The sequence below is a fragment of the Anopheles moucheti genome, chromosome 2 (assembly GCF_943734755.1).
Source record: "Anopheles moucheti chromosome 2, idAnoMoucSN_F20_07, whole genome shotgun sequence".
In the NCBI taxonomy this organism is placed as follows: Eukaryota; Metazoa; Arthropoda; class Insecta; order Diptera; family Culicidae; genus Anopheles; species Anopheles moucheti.
The window spans coordinates 61,775,569-61,794,289 of NC_069140.1; the positions used below are offsets into that span (position 1 = coordinate 61,775,569).

The 18,721-nt window shown below is 39.3% G+C and overlaps 1 protein-coding gene across 1 annotated transcript; it reads left to right on the plus strand.

Moving 5' to 3' along the window:
* The first annotated feature begins 671 nt into the window (after positions 1 to 671).
* LOC128306390 (protein gooseberry-neuro) lies at positions 672 to 18,712 on the plus strand. The gene is made up of 6 exons (XM_053043898.1): positions 672 to 735; positions 3,887 to 4,200; positions 7,048 to 7,119; positions 10,261 to 10,384; positions 17,853 to 18,314; positions 18,399 to 18,712. The coding sequence occupies exons 1-6, from the start codon at positions 672 to 674 to the stop codon at positions 18,710 to 18,712; spliced, it is 1,350 nt and encodes a 449-aa protein (XP_052899858.1).
* Positions 18,713 to 18,721: the final 9 nt, after the last annotated feature.

Genomic DNA, 18,721 nt, shown 5'->3' on the forward strand with positions numbered 1-18,721 from the left:
CGAGATTCAAGAGCTACTACCAAGGTGTATCGTCGAAGAAGAACAAGTGTTGGTGCCACCCAGCATTACGCACCGTTGCCGAGCTGGGCGTGTAGTTCTTAACAGCAGCACGAGCACGTTGATTGCTTTCTTAATGATAGTGTTTGATAGTGGCAATTTTGTTGTTTATGTTAATTAATTTAATTTCATCACAGACCGATATCTTGCACGAACGGCTAACCAGGAATCATATGCTGAGAAGTGTTGCTGGGGGTAGAACGAAACAGTCTCGAATGAAAGTGATTCTTCGGTTTCAGATAGTACCGCAACCTTTGTATTTATCGTTGTCAGGCGGTTCAAGTGTACTTCGCTGTGCATTAATGCGTGCAATTGCAGATGATAGTGATCAGTGTAGCCGATAATAGCATCCTTGCATATTGATACTACTACACTAATGAAAATAATGTCCTGCAATCGCTTTTTCGGTGTCTGCAGTCGTCAGAATACTCGCGAAAAGCAACACGTGTAGATACTGCAACCAAAAATGTAGTCTCGTTTGAGGACCAGTTTTTCTACAATAGCTCTGTGTAGATAAAACACATGTGATAAATATTATCAAAGACTTAATTTGTGTGCGCAAAGCAAAAGTGTATGAAACTTAGGTCTTAAAATTTACTGCAAACGGAAGCATAATGGATATGTCGGGTTCTAATTCGCTTAACATGCGACCACTGTTTAGCGGATATCCTTTTCAAGGTAAATTAACAATGCAATACAATATAAAGCATAACACATAAGCTTAATACTAGGAAGATATCACCATTATGCAATATTATAATGGTGTGCCTTATTCGGTGCATTTTCTTTTTAAATTGATGTTTTGATATTAACTGATTTCAAAAATTACAGTGCTAAGGTAGTTTTAGTACTATTACCCATCGCCACCCATTCTGTTACACTAAAATAAATTAGCACATATTTTGTATTAATAATTTTATCTCAATTACTTAACGTGCAAGGTTAGTTAGTTATTTTTTCATTGCGGTGAATAACTAAAATAAGTTCATGCACCAGTTCATTGGACATTTTTGTAGAGTAAAATATAACAATACAATACAAATCGTAATTTTCTGCAGATGAATATGAAAATATTTTACATGCGGGTAATCTCAAGGGCACAAAAAATCATCTACATAAAAATCGTTCGAGGATGATAAACAATCCATCAAAAATACATTCCTTTTACATTTAAAACGAACATTTTTGGAGCACTGTGACCGCTTAAAATCTCCGTTATTGGATCATTATAATAACAGAATTTGCTTCCGATTCATGGACATTATGTAGGTTGCTCACATTATAACAAATCTTTCATTTCATTTAATAAATTCATTTAATGATAACTGCTTTTCACCGTACTTTGGAACAATTATTATTTCTCTAATTAATCTCACATTTTCTTTTAATACACATCAAAGTTTTTATAGAAATCGTTTTATCCTAAGGAGACTCTTTTATGTATTGCATAAATTAGCTAGATCCAAATCTCGTGTGATTGAAAATCATCTTCAGAAAGTAGAACAAAAATAAATGACACATGAGCTGCCTTTTTAAAGCTATCAAGCATGTAACATACACCACACGGTCTATCATATCAATTGTCAGCTCAAACGTTAAGGATGCTCCGGGTCAGAGGTATTAGGCCTGTGCCGCCCATTTAATCAGTCAAGGTGTCGAAGCGCAAATTCACCGTGGAGATATGCGCAACCCAAACAACAGACAACGAACGAGAAGCATTTATCGGCAATTCCTACGCTCGAAGAATGTGTGGAATAAAAAAAAGGATCTCGCCTTTTTTCTTCTCAAAGCCATGATCATTCTAATCTCCCAACTGGCTACATTTGTTCTCTGCAGCCAACGCCACACGCAGAGGCAAATATTCTCGCGAGTTTTAAGAACGAGCTACGGGTAAAGGAAGGAATGGCAGTCGGTTGCTGTGGTGTTTCGGTGTGAGGCATATGGTGTACAAATTAGCTATACCTGAATTCCGACAAACTGAACCAACGCAAAGCTGGTCAACCGGGGGCGAGAAGAAATGAAAAACCGGAAAATCGGAATTTTTCACGCTTGGGCCAGATGTTTTCCTGCCTCGATCGATCCGGTTCGATCGATGATGGCTCCTGGAATAAGATCATCTTTTTGTAACACAGACACACGTGCACACATATGCACATACAACTGTAACTCCACATATGAATGCAGTTTACGCCTTTGTGCACAGGGCTTCGCTGTCCATACGTGACGTCAGAGAGCCGCTGTCAATTAAGTGCTTTTGCATCTTTTTCGTCGCTCGTGTCAGCATCGACAGCGACAATGTGATGAAAAGAATGGATGGAATAATGGATGTTATACATTTTCCGATTTTCTTCACACCGGGCGTGCAGCAGCTGAAAATTATCTACCGAAAGAGCTGCTAATGGATGCGCATCAGTGCGCAATATTCTAGCAAGGAATGATTGGTCCAGTACAGTGATGTTTCATTTTGTACTGCGATTAATGTAATAATGCAAGCATTACGGCCAAGTCGGTCATTTGAAATAAAACCGGAATATACAATTAAAAATGTACCTTAGATACACCAGCGGACTTACACAAAATAATACAAATTTACCTAATTATCTAACATTTCTTTGTTTTTTTCATTTGTTAAGCTGAGCAAAAATAATTCATTACATCTGCTTGACCTTCAAGCTTCTATTCTTCATGATTCGAAACTTTGCTCATTACTTCAGAAAGAACAGTTCCTTTGTAGGATCTTTCTATGGATAAATTTTATAATTTGTTTCCAGTTAAAAGTATACGGCTATTAAAAAAGTTTTGGTTCTGTACTAATTCAATATTCACAATCTTTCCCGAATAGCAATTTCTAATCGCAAAGACTTTATGTGTCCTTTTCGTACTACAATGAGGATGAATGAAAAATTTGCAACCAACATTTCAGAGTCACTGGTATAACCAAGGCTTCACTGATTCATGATTAATCCACTGCGTTCCTCTGTTGTTAATTGGCATGTGCGGCATTGGTAATTGCAAATTGATATTTTGTGGCACCCATGCTTAAAACTATTTTGGATTTTTTTATTTTTTTTTCGTTAGAACGGCCTGGCCGTATCGACACTATTTTGGATTTCTATTTAGCGTAAATCATTACAAATGGTGGTTTGGTATAGTTTTTCAATACAGTTCTAGGATAATGCCAATTAATTTCGTTTGCACCGTTTGCGATTGTATTAAATTGAACATTGAAAGTAATTGCACAGATTCGTCGAAACTAAAATTAAAACTTTATTCGATACAGCATTGGGATTCCTTCCATTCAATTTTATTTCTATTAAACAAAATTAGTGAAACTCAGAAGTCACATATTTTGTTGTCTTTAATTTTTAACATCCTAACTGAGCTGGATTTACTATTAAAAGCCTGACCGTTATTTCATTCATTCATCTGTTTAATTCAATTTCACGAATTTGCTCATCACTATGACTACACTCAAACGATCAAAAATCAACTACCTAGAGCGTAAAAAGGCACGCACATAGTAGTTTAATAATAAAAAAAACTCCAAATGTTTCAAGATAAGCCTGTATGAAAAAAAAACATTAATCAGGTTTATCTAGAACACTTTAAGTTGTAATGCCGTCTATCTCTACATCGATCACTACAGTCATCAACCTTCAAATTAATATAACTATAATATTATTATTCGTTGGATACAGTTCTTCGTTTTGGTAAACCGACGGTCTTTACATACATAGGAAAAGAAAAAAAGTTCTGCTTATTAGAACAAGTAGCATTCTTAAATAAGTTACTCTGGACTAATCTTCACTTTCTTCATTTTCGTACCTAGGTCAAGGACGTGTGAACCAGTTGGGGGGAGTGTTTATCAATGGACGACCGTTGCCAAACCACATTCGACTGAAAATCGTCGAGATGGCCGCTTCTGGGGTGAGGCCCTGCGTGATTTCACGCCAACTGCGTGTTTCTCATGGATGTGTATCGAAAATCCTAAACCGCTACCAAGAAACCGGTTCAATTCGTCCCGGTGTAATAGGTGGCTCTAAACCAAAAGTAGCGACACCGGAAGTGGAAGCTAGAATCGAAGAGATGAAGAAGATGAACCCAGGAATTTTTAGCTGGGAAATACGGGAAAAGTTGATTAAGGTAAGCACCACTAGCACATTGTACGTTGCATAGTACAAATCGATTCCTTCAGTTATTTACATGTGCCCATCGACTGCCTGGGGTTGCGAGTTTCTCTCGATTATTCTGTTGCCAAATGCTGAGTGATATGCTTGACTAGAAAGTTTGTAGTTCAAATCATCATCTCAAAAATTGAAGTAGTTTCTATTTAAACGCAATGGACTATCAAAAAAATTTTATACGACAAGTAAATTCTTTGTGGAATTATGTAGAGGATCTGGTTTTACTATATTACATTACTATAAACATTACATTAGAGTAACAAACATATATATCCTACTAGAAAAAACCTAAAACAAAATTAAATCCTTTATAACTATGTACTGCCGCATCATCACCTTTGTTATTAGCTAGTACCTCAATACTCTTATGACCTTACTTGATTAATTCTCGACGGTTCTGGCAAGGATAATGCAAATAGCCCAGTCATGCTACTGTTATTATCCCGGTATAATCGATTTTCTCAACGTATGAACCCTTGATAATGATGAGGATACAGCGTGGTCGTGTTACAAATATTTTATACCTTGCAAAACCCTTTTTTTCGTTTCCCATTGATAGCCTAGCACACACGATATGATTTCATTATTTATAATTTCCTATCGGATAGACAGTAACTCGTATGGATTTTTACCAAAATTTTTAACAACAAACCAAAACAGTTGACAATAAATACCACACTCTCGTTTACTCTAATCATCCAATCAAACGTTAAATTTATATAATCAAAATCTTTTAATTGTGGTTATTAAAACCGCTAAGAAAACAAACCTATTCTCTCGTGGGTTCAAAACATTCGATACAAATGTCATGCTGCCGCCCATTTTTTTAACACTGTTTTTCCAACGCAGTGGTCAAGCCGTATAATTACATTGAAGCAAGTAAACGTGGCTAAGCCCCAAGCGAACTTTCAATGAAGCTTTCCGTTGATCAATCTTTCTTCTCGCGGTTGCGGTTGGAGGTCTTGGTAGCTAACACAGCACTAGCGCTGCTGGTTCGACTGTGTAAGAAGCTACGGGGTGGGTACCAAAATTAGGAATCATTTTTGAGTGTTAATTTGCTGGGGTGCACGAATCTACTACTTCCCAGATACCGCTAATGACTTTCGTCAATGATGAATAGCCCTCGGGGTCGCTTTCGGTAGTCGAAAGCCCTTTTGGCGGCTGATCATTTCTTCACTGTCTGCCCCAAAGCGTGGTCTGGCGGTGCATGTGGAATATTAGCTTTAGCCGGCGAATTGTGATGAATGATGATATGGGCGATCATCATTGCATGCTAGAAGCGGACGAAGGTGAGAAAAAGCATTCAGAGAGTACGGTACCTGTAAAACAGCGAGAATGAGACGTAAATCGAGTTGAAAATTGACAAAAAAGCTCATCATTTCAACCAAAGCAGCCGTCGATCGACACAGACTTTTGCAATTTAACTGATACAAACATCATTCACAACCACCCGTCCAATCGGCCGAGCAAGCGTACCGGCATACCATGGCAGGTCGTGTGGCCGCTGTTTGCAGTAAACATAATTTATTTTCCAGTGAAAAGTGTTTCGACAATGAAACTTCAATCTACTACCGTGACTCATCATGACGTAACATTCAGCCAGATGTATGAAGTCGTGAATGAAATTCTTTGCAAGCACTCAGCCAGGATGGTAGCTGCAGGCGGAAAGGCACCACCAATTCCAGTCAATGCGACCCATTAAAACGATCTCCCGTGTGGGACGGATTACGTCTAACGCCGAAACGCGTTACATTTCTCACCCAAGGGAAATTCCGGTAGCGTATCTGATCTTTAGTCACGGGTTGTTTAAAAATACATACATCCAATTGTTTGCCGGATCCCAATATTCCTTTAATATGTTGGTCAGAAGCAGATCAGTAGCATTGAACAACCAGCGGTGAAATAGGAGAAGAGAAAAATCTTCAAGATACTCTCGCTCCCAAGAATCGATCTGCTGAATTTGATTGATTCCAAATGAGATTCTTTGTGAACAGTTTAATTTATTCCACTCCCATCGCGTGCGTATTAGTCCGTCCCTTTAGGCTTATCTTTTTTGTGTGTTCGTTGAGCTAAACGAAATATTTCGACTCTAATCTACTCGCCTTTCGTGAGGCCGGGTATCGGTATTAATAGTTAGAAGGAGCTATTTAAGTCATTCGAACACTTGTAAATGAATGAAACGTTCGCGTTTTTCGTCTGTACTGGGGATACCAGCTGGATATTGAACGATCGCGATCACACATCACCGATCAGGCTCATAATCTGCCGACTACTGACATTCATTCCAGGAAATTCTTCCATGCCGCTACCAGGCACGTACCTACTTCCATGGGACGAGCGCAGAATACATAGGAAATTACACTGCGATGATCCGATTAAAGAAATTTGTTTTCTATCAACCCGAAATGATAGGCACGAAACGTCAACGGGACACCTCGACGAAGCTGACAATCAAATACACAGCATCAAACAAGCTTTTCGAAGGTGGCTCTTCTTGCCTTTCGTTCGATAAATTGGAGCAAAAAATCCGTTTTCTTTTTCGTTTTTTATGGCACTGATCCAAGTTGGTGAGATAAGCTGATTTTTTTTCTTCAAGCTGTCATGTCAATCTCACGGTTCGTACCATGCGAGCAGTAGTGTTGCTGGCAAGAATACGTTCATTGAGTCGGCAACACCAAAAGAACATCAAACCTCCCAATGAATAGATAGAAAGGAAGCGCAAGACAACAAACAATAAATTATAAATTGAAGGAAAAATAAGATTATGGAATAGAACTTTTCCCTTTCTGCTCTTTTACCATTCTAGACGGCCGGCTCGGACGACCCCAGCGAAAATAGACATTCTGGTCAACTAGGACCTGATGTGGGCTACCGGCAGGTAAATGCCTTTTTATAGTACAAAACCCTCTCATTGGATATTAGTCCTTCAAAAGACAACACTTCTACCTTGTTTTTTGTGAAACAGTTTCGTTAGAATGCTTCATTTTAATGGCTAAATATCGTTAAAGTATTGAATTCATCACAATCGCTAAGCCATAGGTATTGAAATTTTTTGCATGTTTTAAAATAAATGATAATCTAATCAGTAATTAATTACTGAAAAAACACATTTCTAGAACGCGCTAAGAACATTGAGTTTGGATACACGAATTAACCTGGCTGTTCGACCAGGTTGTTGTTGTTCATCAACTGTATTTGAAGTATCTAAAACCGCCCGCATTGCCAAAGGAAAGTAATTAAGTTCTGCAATCATATCCATCAGAATTTGAAAGCCGGGATCTCCGTTAATGTCGTACCATTCTGTCACTAATGCCAATGGAATTATTGAAAAGCGGCGCGAAATAAATAACGCTTATTTACATTGGGCGACAGCTTCTCGGGCGCTATCAAAAAGGAAGGCAGCTGGTAAAGCGCGAACGGTGCCACATTTGTGCTCATCACTGCTCGTAATTTTACGGACGGCAGCTTACCAAGGCCACAATGATCAAAAACGGTATAATTCATGTGGAGCGAAACACGCCTTTTGCAAAAGTTCCGCATCTTCCAGCGCTGCTGCATACTCATCCCGGCCCGAGCTATCCCGTTTTGATGAAGGGGAAAGAATAAGCAGAACACACAGAAACAAAACAAAACAAAAAACAGCATTCAATCCGACATGAGAACTTAACCTTCATAACGCCTTCCTTCAACGAGTACGAGCGGAGATTTAATATGACAATCGGGCCGTGCATTCTCAGACATAATGCGCACCGCATTAAACTGCACGGATTGAAATTCTTTCTGTTTGTTGATTCGATCTTCTTTTATCACTTCATCCGTTGAGTTGAGTCGAGTATGTCACTATTAACGACTTGATTAGTCTGCTCGCTTTTACGTGTTTCTTTTTTAATTATCAACGCTACGAAGCGTTGCTTAAATGTTAATACGTATAACCAATATTCAAGTATCTTCCAAAACTATCGAAGCTATTCAAGGAATGCACGCTATGATCTATACTGTGCCAAGCAAAACGCTTCGTTTTTCCGTTCCTATTCCAACCAATGTTCTATTTACCTTCATTTTGACCAGAAAGAATGGTTTGCCACACAAATGACACCTGTACATGCCGGCACTCGGCAGATTTTAGCGGCGAGCGACGTTTTTATAGGCCCACCAAAATGCAACCGATGTGCAATACAATATTAAGCAATTATTCGCCTTTATGCTTGCACAGCCTTCAACCGAGAATCTCGAACGAGATGATTGCTACAGGGATTAACGTGTACAGCCACTTCGGGCCAACACATTGTGGATTGAGGTGTAGGCGAGAACGACCCTTAATTAAGAACACGAACGATAGCAACTGTTGACGTGCAAATGAATACATGTCTACCGAGCAAGAACATCGTACCAAAGTTTTCTAATTAACACATCAAGATTGATGGATTGGACACTGTGGCAACAGGATAAATATAATCCCTAAAATAATATCAAACAATAATCGCAAGAAAACGAGTCCTTGCTTCAACTGTTTGTGGATAATAGATGTTACAAGTGTCATAATAGTATTGCTATATAAGTACGGAACACTTACGTTACGAACATATTCAGTTTTATAGAAAACACAGACCATTCAACAGATGTTGAAGTTGCATTGAATAGGATTTAATCGCTACAATAATCGAATTTTATTGTTAAAGTATAGGTAATCATCAAACATATCACAAATTTAAGATGTTAACAGATTTTTAATATTTTTTTAGAGATTCACTCTCTTTTGAAACATGACTCTACTATCAGGTTCTTCTGATTTTGACCAGATTGTTGAGCTTATTTTTATTTTTTCATCTATGATTGACTTTCACACCTACCAGAATGAATGTCGAATAGGTGTTATCATGATCATCATTTAATTAACGAACGCACGATCCGGACGGGGCGGATGCAAGGAAAGGCACGAGACTTTTTTGAGGTTTCTTTCTGTGTTCCGTTCCTTCCATGGGGAAGCGGTCAATATCTTTGATTCCTGTTTGATTTGAATTTTCGGTTTTCCAACCTTTCGTTTTTAGGCGTCAGCATGACACTACCACAAACGGGTCTGATGACGGTCGTGAATCGTGATTGTGGTAAATTTAATTGAAAAATTAAAGAAAAACCAAAGAGCCAAACCGATAAAACCGACACACGGCATGATGGATGTTTTTGACGCAAGGCAAACATGGAAAAATAGAATTCTCGATGGAAAATATATCGAGTTAAAGCAAAACGTCGAATGCAACCATGTCCGTAACATAGTGCAAATTAGAACTGCTAGCCTAGGAAATTGGTTAAAAGTTTCACTACACCTGGTAACGTTCCACCCGAAATTTGCATTAATGACTCAAAAACAAATATTGCCTAACAAAAACCGCGCATAACCTGTATAGCGTAGCTAAGAATATCTTTGCCACAGATATACAAAATTCTAAATTTATTGCTCCTTCTCACAAACACTAAGCTACACAGGAAATTAACATCTCGCCCTAATGTCTAATGGTTGTAAAATCAGTCTATAATTTGAAAAGTAAATAACAACCATCAAACCAACATGTCCAGCGCGGATAGAATACAAAAGCGAGTAAAATCTAACAGGACGCAACACGGTACAGGAAGCGAATCCAAGCGACGAAGAAAACATTCCCGCCATGCGTTAGATAGTAGTATTCAGGGGTGGGAAAATTTAATTAAAAGCTGTGAAAAGGGTTAGCACCTACAAATTTACAGCATCGGAATCGGAATCGTTCTTTTTCTATTCAGCTCACTGCACTGAGATCGGAAAGTGAAACAATACCGTTTTCTCGAACCGAACCGGACACTTGTTCGTTAGGAAAAAAGTCAATACGTCTGATATGTTTAGGGGTATGCAATGCTTTTATGCGCCTAGGTACCTTACGAAACAAGTATAATGAGAATCAAATAGAACGAGTAAACTCGCAACTTCCTTTATGTTTGTTTCGTCGACCACTTTTGATCATTCCATTGTTGACCGGTTTGCTTGCAGGAAGGAGTAACGGATCCCCCCAGCGTGTCTTCAATAAGCCGGCTTCTGAGAGGTGGCGGTGTAGAGCCAGGCCGGAAAGATGACGATGGTCGGAAGGATTACAGCATACACGGTATTCTGGGAGGTAAGTTGCGCATTAACGCATACTGTGTTCGTTTACGTGTGATCTATTGTGTCGCCACATAATAACAGTATCCACAATTCCACAAATTCACAGAACTAAATGTTTTCGCCCTAACACATTCTCACTGATCATAGATAGAATGCGAATCCATTACTTAAGCATTTACTTTGATACAAATCATTGGTATCAATACAATCTGGTATCTTTGATACAATCAATGATTAGTAACACTATTAGTTTACACTATTATTACAGATAAGACAATTATCTCAAAAGTACACGATGTATGAGTACCAGGGTTTCTGAGAAGATTGATTGGTTAGATTGATTTCTGCTCTTTATGTTCTGTCTTTTACACCCTGTTACAAATTTCGATCTTTGGTAGTGATGATGCTGATCGTGGGTTCACGTAACAGGACAATCTTAACCTTGCCCTTTATTTGTCACTCTTGGTGTCCGACAGGAAATGACAGTGAAATATACATCTGATCTAACCAAACATCGTAGTTGTCATGGGAATTGGACCGCTCTTTCAAAATGGCATTACAGTTTGTGTGCTGCTGTCTTGGTCCTCACAATTCAAAACGAAAGATACTTGCTTTGAGATCCAAAAACCTGCTCTTGTGGCTCAGGGAGGACAAAGTTGAGTGACACTAGAACGTTGACAACTTTATGCGCTTAGGGTGACACTTTGTTCCGTTCGATGTTCCTACCGTCGCTTAATATATGTGCCACGCTGAATAGTCGTTGAAGTTAGTTGTACCATTATTCTAAGCACGAACTAACGACACTCTTTTGCGCTGTTTCTATCCCCCGCCCTTTCTTCCTCCGTGCTTCTATTTAAGCTGTAAAACAAATGTTGAAAGCGTAGGGTTTAGTGCTAAATAGCAATTTCGCCACGTAGAATACCCTCAATGCCATTTCGAGTGATAGCGATTGCCATTGCATAAACGTATTTGTAAGTTACGTGAGAAACACATGTTTTATTTTGAATTATTTTCACAATATTTGTTGTGCTAAATAGTTTATCAATAGTGTCCAACTGAGAGTTTAAATAGGTTTTTCACACAGTTTGTCCGATAATCAAAGTGTTCAAATCGCGTTGTGAGATAAAGCGGTTTTATTCCTAGTTTTATTATTTAACAGTAGTGTTACATAAATAATAAAATAATACATTGCAAAAAACTGGGTGGGCCACAGCTGTTTTGACGTTGGTTTTGTTGATGTGAATGCATGCTTTTGTGCAGCTTCCGGAATAATTGTTTTTATCTTCTTTGCAAGTGCCGATACCAAAGCCTAGCTTTTGTTTAATAATTCTTTCACAAAACAATATCAACCGACAAAGACCACGTGTTGACTAATTTCTGCCCACAGTCATTCCTTCAGGTCAGGAAGAACAATGCATATTGCAAGCATGAAATTTATGCGGCATGTGCCCGTAGTGCGTTTAACCCTCCCGCAGAGTATTTGTACGTCCGACAAATAATACGATGAACAACCCAGAAGGTCATCTGTTTTCATCTAAGCAAATGGGATTTTCTTGTTTACTGTACAACCGGATGTCCGAAAGTGCAGTTTGTGAAACAGTTGTGATTGGTAGTAAAATAGCTGGGTAGTTTGGCAATTTTAAAGACAAGCAGCCTTGCATGACACCTTTGGCAAGTAACGCAAGATTTCTTGCAAGATACGTGAAGTGAAGGGAAACCCGAAGCATCTCGCATCTTGTCGCACCTGTAAGATAAAAAATAGAAAAGAAAACACTGAAGTAAAACAGCAAACATATAAACAATAAGTGGTGAACAATAATAGTGATCCTTTAATATATTTAACGTCCAATCCAGATCTGTGGAATACTTGTACATATGCAGATATTAATATGATTTAGTTATGAGTTTGCAAGTTTTATAGAATTCTAAAGTGTTGTGTGGGCAGCTAGGCCGTGTAGACGATACTCGATGCTGACACCCTGAAAACTTCTACGAAGCAACAATAGTTGGCTACTTAGATTGAACATAAGAAACCAGTGAACGGGCACAAATTGGGGCAAATTGACCTCCAACACAAGTCCTACGGAAGATGGAGAACGAAACTGGTTCATTATCTCAGCATTATTAGTGTTAAAAGTGTTAATGATAACGTGGTGGACAGAAAACCACTATTGGTACAACATACCATCACAATACGAACCATTGCACCATTGTGGGTACAGTAGAACATTTACAAAAAAAGTGATTTTTTCATTCAATTCACTATGTGGATATGAATTTGTTGTATTATCACCATAAGCAGAATGGAATATTTGTACGTAAACTTATTCTAAAGCATTTCGTCCTATTTTTTATTCATTCATTTATAGATACTTTGAGTTTCGGAAACTACATTCTCCTCTCTTCCAAACTACAATTGTTGTTTACTACATGAAAACGTGTAGAATTTCTCCCTATTTTCATACTTTTTTATTGCATTCAACGATATCGATCTTTGTTACTATCGTATTGCTGTGAATCTATAATCAATCAATGCATCTCGATTATTGATCTATACCGCCTTCAGTAGCAATTACCTGACAAACATTTGCTATTTTGTTATTGTGTTATGTGTGCTCCTACCTCAAACGCGCCATAGAAAAATAAAACATGAAAAGTGTCACTTCACAAATCGACCCTTAAGATACACAAGCAGCCTCTAACCTAAACGCAAGAATCCCAAATCACATCTTTTCCCCTTCTTGTTTTGCTGGTGCTGTTTTCTGGGATATGGGCTTTTCTCTACACCAAATGGTCATCACACTGCCGCACCGCCAAACATTAACTTGCCCTGGTTCGGTTTCTTCTTTCATTCGGTGATTTGTGGTAACAGTCTCTCTTACTGTTTTTCCATTATTTACCACCGACGATGTTCGGGCGCGTAGATTTTCTAAGGATTCCGACCTCAAAAGCCACCCGGGAAGGGTGACAATAATCAAAAGGTTGTCGTACAACATCATTTCCCAATTTTTCTAACCGTTAGTATCCTTCAGCGGTGTTATGTCAACCTCTTTGATGCGATACCGCCATATGGAAAACCTTGAAAACTAGAGCAACTAGACTCCCGAGCGGTCTTTATCGATGGGTACACTTTCGTTTCGGTGGTTGATTTCCTAATGTGTGACGCAATAGAACGCAAGAGGATTTCAACCAGGAAATACGAGACGGGATGACGGCGAACCCGTGGTTCTAGGAGCTCTTTAGCAATTAAATCTTGTTGATAGGAGGTATGGAATAATGAAGCAACGGTTAGTTATTACAAGCGTGTTGGTGGTCGCAGCGTATTCTAGAAAAAGTTTATAAATCAGAGTATTCTTTGCCACATTGTAGCAATAACTTTATAGCATTCTTTGGGAAACTAAATAACATTCTCATACTATTCTTCCTTTTAAGCTGCATTGACTTTATTTACCCGTAGTTGGATAGTCAGTCCAGCGCACTTGGACTTTAGTGGGAGTGGTCCTGATGGCATTTTGTTCCGGTCCTGTCGTGTGAAGATGGCGTCGTTACCAACTGGCGTCGCTACACTACCAGGTCGCCCACAAGAACTGCATTTGGATTGTAATCATTCATATTTGAATAGTGACTTTTTTAACCGTAGTGAATTTCGTTGAGATGTGGATTGCTGACGATTCAAAATGATGGATTCTAACACGACTGATGTGTACCCATGTGGTTTACGAATTCACGAAAACCGCTAGCTTTTGAACAATTAAACCGCTATCTCTTGGAAGATTAAATGATACCGGAAGTTATCACTTAAATATTGAAGTAAAACGTATAATCAGGCAACATATAGACCAAGCTTAGACCAAGTGTAAAAAGGCATTTTTCTTCTATCAATTTTATATTTGGATAGAAAGATATTTTTGAAAAGCGGTTGTGAAAATGCATTTTGATGAGTAACCCGTGAATCATTAATCTTCAAACGCCTTGGCGCACCTGCAAGGATCATGTGCCATAGTATGCTGCGTAACAACATGTTTTTAACTCATCTTTTTTGTAGTTGTTGCTGTGTAAAACATATGAGTCCAGTTGTTTTGCAGTGTTTAATGTTTCAAACCGCTTAGAATCACACATTGAACGCTGTTCTGAACTAATTTATCGCCGTTGAACTCACCCGGGAATAAATGTTGTGGTTCTCTGTCGGCTAAACGGTTTTATCCTGTGATCTTCTTTTTCGGCGATCATGCTACTGTAATGCAAAGTTATCGAGTTGATCCTGCTGGACTTCAAGAATGAATGTGTAGATTTTGTTGAAGTTGTTCGATTGCTCTTGTTTTTTTATTTTGGGATAATAGTCAATCCTGCGTATGCGAGATACAGACCACTCAAGATTTAAATTCAAAACCGGCTATTTTAAGTCAAATATTACCAAATGTAATATTTCATTCATTCAGATAGCGTTTCTTCTATTGCTTAAAAGTTATGATTGCGCCGCATATGTCATGAAATACAAACATATAACAAACACGAAAAGTAACAACAAACGAACAGACAGTACGAGTAATGGTCATTCTACTTTAATGCTGAATTTAGCTCTGGATGTACTGAATTACAAATTTCTGTCATCAAGAATTGAACTTACTTCCGTAATACACTCCATATCAAATGTCTTCCGGAAATGAGGTCACATCTAATACCAGAGCGCCCTTCTTATGGTTGCATCATATGTATGTAGCCTTTGAAACTACACTAATCCTTTCTTGGTTCTCATTGTGTTGTTCACACACTATCCATGTCGCACCTTCCATGCCTTGGTCGTAGCGACCGATATTACTCCCATTTGTGCCCTCCAACGCAGAACAAATGAGGCGAAATCCTTTCATAAAAGGAACCAACTAATAAATGAGTGTGAGTTTACAGCAGCTAATACCGCAAAATTGTACCTAAGTGTCAACCGACACAATGGGTCACATGATACCGAAGCCAATATACCTTACGGCGGTGAACTTCAAAAGCGATCTCTTCTGTCGGACCTGCTATTCGATTTGTACGTACAGTACGCGATGGAATGTCCAAACGAGCCAAGGAAACCGACGGCCAGCCATATAAATGAAGGTACTTCGTTTCAAAAGCTTAGGCTCTTCGAGCTGCTCAAGTGCACAGGGCTCATCCGTTCGCCTTAGACGCTCGGTCGCGGCGAAATGAAATGAAAAATTGGTAAACGAAACCTTTTAGCCTTATAATAATTTATTAAGGGGATTCCAACCGTCAGACCTAGTGACGCTTGTTCCCGCTGTACTGTGGAACGCCGCCGAGCTAAGGATGATGTTACGAAGAGAACGCTAAAGAATAAAAAAGGCCAACACCGAAGGTGTTGAACATGATGGTGCCTCACACGATTGCAGCACCGGTCACAACTTCCTGTACTTGCTGCACTGATTACTGAAAAATGACATTCAATATCCGATTATGAGCTGCGCACATTTTCTCCGAATGTTTATGACATGCTTGGAATGCTCATAAACATCGACCGTACAAGGGAAACCACCGTGCAAATATGTACCAAACGAAAAAGCTCATTTTAAGAAATGAATTTACAACATAGCTATCAAGGGGGTGTTGAAGCATACAATAGAAGTATACAATTGATTTAAGAATTTACATTAATATTTTACTTTGTTTAATTAAAATTTTATATAAGAAAAGAAGGAATTTTTATAGGCAAATATTTGCCCATAACTAACATCCTTATGCTAGCTGCATTGGTAGTTTCCATTTAAAAATTCGCACTTTAACATAATTGTTACGATTATGAATAAAACATTTGCTACAGTTGGGGCTACAAAGCAAAACATTCTGAGACATCGCTCGCGCTGAATCGTCGTACTTGTACGTAACTCGTAACCCGTACGTCTCATTTCAGGCAAATGCCTTTAAATATTTCTCCCTGAAAGCCAAGCTGTCTGCGCAAGTCATTTTGTTCGTTTCTGCCTTTTCCCATTCGCCTCGTGGTGTCTTCAGTGCATGAACGATTTTGCTTCCAGATTAACACAAAATTCGACCTCAGGCGACCAGCCTGAGCTAACCGCGTTTGACGTTCTGATGAGAAACCTTCTGTCTGTCGCTGATCATTTGCTATCGATCCCAAAGCTCTATCCGTAGCAGAAAGTCTTAAATTTGGCTTTGTTTTGTAAACCGACTGACCGAACGCTAATGACCTGTTCGCTTTAATAGCTTTTTAACGAACGTTCTATACCGCACTGAAGCTTGCATATCAATAAAAAGGAAAACCCCGCATGGAGGCTGAAATGCAACAAGCCAAAGATCATAAAAACCGAGAGAGCGTTTAAAGTTGATTTGTGAATATTGTGACACTCTAATGATACTGCTTTTGTTCCTTTTGTGCGGACTCACCACGGACACATGTGTAATTTCTTTCCTTCAATATGTAAACTGAGCAGAAGAGTTTTAACTTACAATTCATTGAACTGCAAAGAGTTATTGGCTGGAGCGAATCGAGCATACCTTTTTACAACATGCAACAACTTGACTGACTGAAAATAGTTTACAAAAAAGTTTATACTGAAAAAAAACTAAATATACGACTGTTATTTTACTCTCAACATAATTATCACCATAACATGACATAATTTTCTTCATGACCAATGCTCGTTTTACCATTTCTGTTATTTTTTATTCACAAAGAACGGTAAAAAAGGCCGTATTGCTTCCATTTTTGTGTAATTTACACAACAATTGTTAGCACAAAACACACTGCCATAATGGTATTATTTTGCACAATAAACCTAACATGGTGCAAAGTGTTAAATTTTACTATACAATTTCAACGAATCCACTGGATCGTTACGAAGGATCGTTCGTCTGTCGAATATCCTGGCTATTTTCGATTTCGGCTTTAGAACACTGTTGAAATCTTATTGAACAATCAAAACTGGCATTTTCATCTCGAAGCAAAGTTTAGCTTCGTATGCAATTCTCGTCGTCGTAAGAATGGAAATTCTTTAGCGTGTATCTAATTCACAGCATATGCAATGATTGATATAGCTTAAACATATGGAAATTCCACCCTCGCAAATGAAAATTAAACCATCTCATTCATCACAATGCTTTGATTTTCGGAGGCAGTTCCGTTAATCTCGGTATGCTTTCACTTAACATTACGAATAGCTTGCAACTGTGTGGTACCAAACCACCAACGATGCAGACAGCAATAAATACTTGCCACTTGTTTGGTGTGTTTCGGTTTCAGAAACACTTCCACAACATCTGGTGACTTGAATGTGAATGTGCTGTTAGTGGGTAGAAATTTTAACTGATTTCAATTACACGCCACATTATGCCACCGAACAAGCACCATTCGTCCGTAACGGTGACTAATTTCAAACCCTGTTTTTTTATGTATTACTTCTCTTTCCATTTCATCCCCATCGATGGTGCCCCGATTGCGACATGATCGGTGTTTCGTCATCTGCTAGGACGTGGTTCGGACTCAAGTGACACCGAATCGGAACCGGGAATACTACTGAAGCGGAAACAACGTCGATCGAGGACCACCTTCACGGGTGAGCAGCTGGAGGCATTGGAAAAGGCCTTCCAGCGAACGCAGTATCCGGATGTGTACACGCGCGAAGAATTAGCCTCCACCACCAACCTCACCGAAGCGCGCATACAGGTATGGTTTAGCAATCGTCGTGCCCGGCTTCGCAAGCACGCTGGAGCACAAATGGCTACCCCGCTCAGCAGCTTAGGTACTCTGCCAATGTCGCAGTATCACCCTGGGGTTGCGTCTAACGATTCGTACCAAATGGCGGCGGCAGCTAACTATGAGTTTGTTGCGCAAAATCCTGCCACCTTTTCCTCGGGCCATTTCCAGCACGGCCACTTTGGTGGGCAAAACTTTACGACCAACCACATGGGCTTCCACCAAAACAATCAAGGTAACAGAACCGCTCGCTTAGCGATCGCTCGCTTAGCGATCGCTCGCTAAAGAACCCTGAATAATAGCTCATGTCTATTTCCAGAATTCCTTCCTTCCGAATACACCAAAATGATGAGCGAAGAGTACATTAAGCCGGCGCACGAAAATTCCATCAAATTGAGCCCTTCAACTACGCAGGCGGAAAACTACGTTAAAGTACCGCCGGTCCCTCCGACAGCAGCGCCCATCGTCACGCAGGAAACCCCTTGGAGTCAGTCCTATCCGCCTCATCATCCAGGACAGGCGTACGCCACTAATTTGGTCGGGTGCCCACCACCAGTTACAACTGCTACTGCAGCAGAGTATCATTCGATGCAACAGGCAGCAACCTCCTATCCCAACAAATACTGGTCCTGATGTGTTATC